The sequence below is a fragment of the Cariama cristata genome, unplaced genomic scaffold, assembly GCF_000690535.1.
Source record: "Cariama cristata isolate BGI_N322 unplaced genomic scaffold, ASM69053v1 scaffold39067, whole genome shotgun sequence".
NCBI lineage: Eukaryota > Metazoa > Chordata > Aves > Cariamiformes > Cariamidae > Cariama > Cariama cristata.
Genome location: NW_009625634.1, coordinates 67 through 7,941, shown reverse-complemented (window position 1 = coordinate 7,941; position 7,875 = coordinate 67). Strand labels below are relative to the sequence as shown.

Here is a 7,875-nt window from a genome sequence, read left to right as displayed (position 1 = left end):
GTATATTACCTTAAAAATACATTTAGCAGAGACTGAAGTAATTTTTTATTTAGTGAAGATCAAATTTAATGAGTCATGTACTCCTCATTAATTAAATCTGATGACATTTCAGTCGAAAGTAATGCAAAAAGTAAACTAACAACAGTTCGCTTACCCAAATTCAGATACAGCAGAAAAAAGGAAAAAGTAAAAATACCTGCATAAATACATAATAGCACAACTAGTTTGGAACTTTAACAGATCACACAATTTATCTACGTTTGTGGCATATCACCCCTCACGCATTTCACTACTCTACTCTGCAAAGATGCACAGCTTTTATGAATGTATCCATATATCCATACAGCTTTTTATCAAAATGACTCAGAAATATATCTATAAGCGATCTGATCACAAATATTTCCATTTACTGTTGAGTCCCTCTTATTTGAAGGGTTAAACTCTATTTAATAGTTCAAAAAAAAAAGAATATTTAGGAACATTGGCAATAGCAAAAATCGGCTGCTACCTGACGAAATACTTTAGGTATTAATATAGTGAACATTTAACTACAAATATAAGCCAGCTTCCTCCCAGGAACGAATGTATTACTCCTACCCTAACTTTGTTTTGACAGTACATCAAATCTTTCAAACATTCTAAAATTTATATTTTGGGTTTTTCTCCACCTCAACCAATAATTTTTAGAGAAAATACAGAAATCAGATGGGCTTCCAAACTCATTGTTTCTCAAAAAATGTAGTTCTAATTTTTACTGAAAACATTTATATGGTCCAGAAAAAGTAAATTTAATCAAGTATCTTTCTACAATGGGAAAAATTTATATTGAATAATTTTACCTTCAGAGTTATGCGTAGTTTTCTTGTGTTTTCGACATAAAATCCTATAAACAAAGTAGTTGAAAACTGTCAAGTCAGTCACGATTCACAGATTATTTACTCATCTTTTAAATTCAAATGCCAGTACATTTTTCTCCCACTTGTAAGACTCACTGATGTACAAATCTTGCAGTGAAAATAGGCTTTTCTAGCACATCACTATGTTGAATGCCACAATCATTAGAATTTTTTTTGCAACAGTTTGGTTTAGATTCCAAAGTGGGTTTTTTTTTTTGTTTTGCTTTGTTGGTTTGTTTTTTTTTTTTAAACAAAGAATGTGAAATATAAATTAAAAAAATAAACACAGCAAATAAATAATAGTTACATGTAAATGCCTTGTGAGGGTTTCTCTCGTATCTGAGCTTTATCATGCAAAGCACAGTAGTAGTGATATGTCTTGTGACATGTTTTCACATCACAGCCAATGGTTGCTCCAGGACAATGGCATAAAGAGCACATCTGTAAAGAACAAGAAAGCACAATTCATGTTACCATTGGCTTAGTATTTCTGAGTTCAAAAATAATACAGTTACCACTCCTGGTGACAAAATAAATGGAGTTATGCACTTGGCATTACTCTTCCTGCTCTGAGATATTTTTCACAATTTACTTTAAAATGAAGAAGAAATTTGTTGCAATTATGCAGCAGCATAATAACCATCACACATTGATTATCAATTCAACGAAGAAAATAAGTAATTTACTTCTGTGGAACATATTTGATGAAAGTGACACAGCTATTCACCCAAATACCCCACTCCCAAGAATAGTTTCTTTGTCCCAACCTTTTCAGAAAAGTTAAAATCATAAATTGTAACTGTTTAATTCTGAATTACATTATGAAGGTAAGAGGAAAAAAAACCCAAACACAACCACCCATTTGGCAATGAATCTTGCAATCAGAAATACTAATGACCTGCAAATTTACCTTAGCCTCAGCAGCTAACTTTACCTCTTTATTCAATACAGTTATTTCCTTAAGCCATTTCTAAAACACTGAATTTAGTGAAATATTTGTTAAATACAATGAATTTATTTCAATTAAACTACATTTTTCTCTTTATACTTCTATTGCAGAAAAGGTTAAATGGGAGCCTGTTGCTTTACTCTTCTTTCCCAATAATTAATTCTTCTCATATTAGACTCACCATTGCTTAGGATATACCAACTATTATGCTTCTAAATTGTTCACTGCCCTTCTTATACTGTGTTAGGAAAGGAAGTAATTGACAGTATCACAATATTTTTCTCTGTGTTATTTTTTACTGATGTAGCATTGCCTCAAAATCTCAGAATTTCCCATTAAACTCCCCTCCCAAGACAACTGGAGCTTTTTGTTTGTATCCTGCACATTGCTCATGCCCCCAAAAGGTTACAATTAATTCCAAATCCATAAGCGTAAGCGTGCAATGTAGGATATTCCCTACATATAACTTTGTGGAATATGCATTCTGTCCACCACACTAGCAGAGTCAAGTTCTTCCTGTTAGTCTCAAATATGACAAATAAATATACGACCAAAGATATCTATCATCATCCTGTTTTTCAATTTTAACAAAGTTAACTGAACAGTAAAAATGTCAAAGCCTTGGATCATCTCCATTTACTCTTCTCCAAGCTTTGAAATGGTATAGTTATATACTGTTCCCTAGTTGTCATCTAATTTGTATGGGTATCTTATCTCATAAATTTGTTATATGTTATGGTTCAATATATAATAATGGTTGATCAAAGCTCTTTATAAAAGCCTAGGTTGAAATTATATCCATCCAATCAATTTTAGTTAGTACTTCAGTATTTTGAAAGCCAGAAATGACTGAAAGAAAACTTTCTTTTTATGAACACCATGATGTATCTGTATGAACAAAACAGATCAGAGGAACTTTTATATATAGATTTATTGGTCTATGTTTCCTGACAGTAATAAAATAGTTATTCCATTGGTACAACTCCTGCTACCTGAATGTCACTATCAAGGGATTAATTCATTCTCAAGGTATATCAGGTACATGTGAAGTTTGACAACCTGCAAAATAGGTAAGCTCTTAAAAAAAAAAAAATCCTCCCATGCACAGCTAACAGAAATAATAACGGTATCAGTGCTTGTACTCCCAAACGTTTAGACTTCCTAAGTTTTTATGACTGGCCTATTAAGGTTTGAATCTACAAGTTTTTCTCACAGAGATGTTGTATCGTCAGAAAGGCTCTACATGTCAGTCATCATCACTTCAGTAGTGGACAGGTCTCAATTTTCAGTGCATACCTGGTCAGCAGTAGCACCTCCTGAAGGAGGACAACTACATAAAATCTGTCAGCAGACAAATTCAGTCCAAGCTATCAGTATAATTACTTAACCCAGTGCACCACACCGAGATATTTTTGCTCAACGTGTTCCCACATAAAGGAACAAGCTAGATCAGAAGGCAAACCTCAGAGGTGGTATTTGGGCTAACTATAAACATTTAGCTTCAAGCTTCCTATACAAGTCAACGGAGAAAGATGGATTCCTCCAGAGAGTGATTCAGAGTTGTAATTTTCTGACAGCTACAGACAGAGATAAAGCACTTAAGATCTAAAATTATCTTGTAAAGTCTCTCCAAATAAGAAACATCTCAGGACTATGAATCTACCAGGTTAACCAGATTCAGGTTTTCTGCAAAAAGCTGAACAAAGTGCCTGATATGTACAGCTAGTGAGCTCCAAGAATACATCCAGCTGTTGCATCAGTGAAGGAACACAAAGAGATTCAGAAGCAGAAAGACAGAAACCACCAATGACATAAAAAGAAATAACCTTCAAAAAATATTTAAGAGGCCTAAGAATCAAAAAGTTTCTTTACGATCCAGTTCCATTTACTATCATGTTCTTTGGAAATTCCTGATCACAACATGACTGACTTGTGAACGCTTATTTCTGTAATGCTTCAACTAATTAGATCAAACTAAGATCCCTACATTGGAAAAGATTCAAATGAAACACTGAATGAAATATTAGACTATTATTATATAATTGTAGCTCTACAATAATACTTCGGACGGACTACTCTTAGTAGTCTGAGAACTGGTAAATATGTAAGAGTGCTTTAAATAACTAAGCTGAAAATTTTTAGTGAGGAGTGAATTGATCGTTCGTTAAAAATATTTTTAAAAGCCTCATTCATTTCCCCAAATGGAAAACAAGTAGCTCTAAATAAAAAAAAATAAATAAAAAAAACAGGAATTAGCTTCTGGGAAATTAAAAAACGTCTTTGCTGCTCAATTCTCATGAATTTGGTAGAGCTGTAATCACTATTGTACCCACATACCTCATAAGATGTCTATATACACAAAATCATCTATTAAATCAATATAAAAGGAAGCAATAAAAGTACCTTTGGTAGTTAAAACTAGATTTTGGCAGCAAAATCAAATACTGGTAAAGGCACAATAATACCCTCGCCAGATCCCTAGAATGTGGGTTTCTTTCTGAAATCTAACAGAAAATATTAAATAGAAATCAATGGATTAGTTTAAATTTAGGAAATGCTATTGTTTATATGCAGCTCATCAAAAAGAAAACCAGGCATATTCTGTAAATGAGTTTTCAAATTTACTTGGAAAAATGCATGTCTGCTACAACCATCTACATTTGCCAATGAGGAAAAAAGTGACTGTAAAAAACGGTAATTCTGGATTCATTTTTTAATAATTCCATGATTAAGCTACAATTCTTAAAGCAACATGTTTACATGAGAGCAGAACTTGACAGAAATAAACAAACTACTTTTTATCCTTTCCTAAAGACACTTCAAGGGTTGGTTAGCTGACTTTTAAATTTCATTTCAATATAAGTATAATCATATCTACTGACTTTTTCTTTTTATAAATGAGACCAATTTTACTTCAACATCTTCCTCTATAAGCTGTCCATTACCTTAGAGCTCACACAAAGGTAGCACTTTAAAAAAAAAAAACAAACCCAAAACCAAACATATATATAATACACTGAACAACTTCATGGTAAACTTGATAGAAGGTAAGAAAATATTGTCTTCCATTTTCAAGAGTCAAAAATAGAGACTTACCAGTTTAGTACCTCTCTTTATTTCTTTCTGAATATCTTCAATAGAGAATCCACCCAGACTCTCATTATCAGTGTGTGAAGATACCAGTGCAGATGAGAAGAGCTAAAATTATTAAAAAAAAAAAACAACTTATTTTTTAAGTTTTAAGGGTGTAAGTGATACACAACATTTATATGCATGAAACCCATAAAAAAATCAAATTACAGTCATTAATCATTTGTGTCAATGCCACAGCTGGTTGAATTTTTCATTTGTTTGTAGTCTTTTACTAGCTCACTACATTCATTTCCTTTTTCCTATGGGTTACTTACCATACATTTGTGATGTGCTGCCACCTTCTGGTTTTCTGACATCAATAATTGTCCGCATTCATTATCTTTATTAGATCTACAAAACCCACACTTCCTTTGTCTTGAAGAGACTTTTTTCTGTCCAACTGAGCTTGTCATGATTTTAAATGACCTTAGAACGCCACTTCAATCCTCTCAATGCTACAGAAAAAAAAGGTGCAATCAGCATGTTAACACCAACAAAAGGCAATTGAACTCACAGTTTTATAAATACAATATTGGTTGCTTGAAAGTGATCTGTCCCTCTTTATCCTTTTCTTTATGCTACTTCAATATATCCAAATAAACATGCACCCAGCAGAGGCAGTATTTTGCCAACTTTTTATGAAATTGTATCAGCAAGTAGAATTAGTTCTTTAGGCAAAAAACTCTGAACATTAATATAGAACTTTGGATACTAATACAAAACTTACGGAGAAAAGAGGAAATAAGTGGGAAATACAAGTGCAGCAATCATTGGGGAAAAAGTTACTGCAACTCTTTCATCCCGTTCTTATAGTTATTTATTACAACAAAGGAATTTGTAGAAAATGCACTACCCATGCATGTAATAAAAGTCATGCTACTGAACTTCTTCAAAAACAGAAGCAAATAAAAACTCCAGACTCCAGTAGAGCATCCAGAACAGGTTTTGAGTCTAAAAGCTCACAAAGTACCACAGCAGATGAGTAACCACCCTTAGATGAGGGTAGAGATGAGAAGATAAAACGCTACCATTTTAGGTATTACAGAGATACATTGTGCCTAGTCGAACAGCATTAGGAACAAAATTTTAGAAGGATCTGTGGCTAACATGCTGCAATGGAAACTTTTTCAAGACCCACAGTTAATTTAGCAGTACCATACTAACTTTCAGTAAGCACATGAGAGCTGCTATTCTCATCTAAGAAAAGTAACTTTAAATTAAACTCAACATGAATCACAAACTTTTCATGTGTGACCAGCAACACATTTTAAAATGTAACATTGAGGTCCCAATCCCCATATCAGGCAGACACTGCAAGTTCGAAAGTGAAAATTCCTAATGAGTGCACATGCTTCTTAACCCAGTATTAAGTAGTTTGTGTTCATTTGCTTCTACATCTCTCAAGAAATAAAATATCCTCTTCAAACAGACTTTCTTACAGCTTTTTACTTTGGAGACTTGAGTCTTACTGTCAAAATTGGCCACAACTGCAATAAAAGCATCCTCCTCCGCTTCTGTCTACATTAGATTCATCTAAATAAGAAAAGCCACCATAGAGTTTGATATTTCTGTTGGAAAAAAATATAAAATCCAGCCATAAGACTAGCAGAGTTGCAATACATCTGGACTGTGCTACAACGGCAATCTACTCGAAAATGCACAACTGTTTTTTGAAATTTGCATAGGCAAACCTGCCTGTTTCTCAGTGCTGCCAGACTCTCATAATACTAGTATCACTCACCGTTTTTCTAATCGAAAGCAGAGGAATGTCATTAAGTTTCTGTTGTCACATACTACTGCTAAAAGACGATCCTGTTAGATTCTCACTCTTCTGTTTCAACAGATTTTCACAGACTGAGTTTTAACTGTTTGTCTTGCAGTGTTTACTACAAAACTCCTGCATCAAAAGGCGTCTGTCCTGTATCTATTGCCTTTGCTTTATCAACAGCTTCATTTGCTTTCGTGTATAACTGGAAAGCAGTTTACTAGCTGGTGACGCATACTCATAAGAAGAATGCATACATTTCAGATCTTGCTGATTTGCACAAAAAATGTGCCAATCTGGATAAACTAGTCACACCCTTTTGCAGCGGCAATAGAGAGTCCTTAAGTGTTAAACACAAAAGATTTACTATACTGTATTCTTCTAAAGAAAAAACAAACCAAGACCATTCCGTAATTCCTTCTGAGTAGAAAGAAGGAATGGTTTCTGAAGGGAAGATACACAGATTTTCAATTTTTTAAGTAACTTTTTAAAACTTAAAAAATCAGGCATCAGGAAAAAGACCTACAAAAGACAAGCAGGAAATAATATCACAAAGATTTCTTGTTTTCCGGTCACATTCAATAGCTCAACATGAGTCACACAGAGATGGGCTGGAAGTATATTAAGAAAATAATTTAAAATGCAAGAAGTTCTGCTTTGGTATAAATAACTTGATATACACACCCACATTCATTTGGGTCTACCTGTTTCATTCTATATTCAGATTATATTATCAATACATTGACAGCAACTGTAGCAGTTCTTAAAAGGATGATCAGGAATTTCCTTGAACACATGCATCGGTTCTACTAACAGGAAGAAGAATTACTACTATAAAAAATAGCTATCCTTCAATTTAACAAGCAAATTCATGTTTTAGAAAATGCAAATAATTTATAGAACACATCAAAATTTATTAAGTGGCTCTCATCATCTTTAATTTGTAAGAATAATAACTTTCCAAGAAACAAGATTATAAAGAACCTTCTCACAGCTGGCTGCAGTCAACTGCCTTCAGCTTCATGCCTTCCAGTGCAATAACAGGCACGTCACTACAGCAATACTAGAACCTGACATAACTTAACTTTTTGAAGTACTTTTGCATAATTAGATTTTTTTAAGGCTCACAGTGA

At 33.4% G+C, this 7,875-nt stretch overlaps 1 protein-coding gene across 1 annotated transcript; it reads right to left on the bottom strand.

Moving 5' to 3' along the window:
- Positions 1-839: 839 nt before the first annotated feature.
- LOC104164378 (PHD finger protein 6-like) lies at positions 840-5,433 on the bottom strand (the record flags this gene model as incomplete). The annotated part of the gene is made up of 4 exons (XM_009703681.1): positions 5,253-5,433; positions 4,942-5,043; positions 1,204-1,337; positions 840-883 (listed from the first exon to the last, which is right to left on the bottom strand). Coding segments are annotated over exons 1-4 (418 nt in total), but the record flags the coding sequence as incomplete, so codon positions are not given.
- Positions 5,434-7,875: the final 2,442 nt, after the last annotated feature.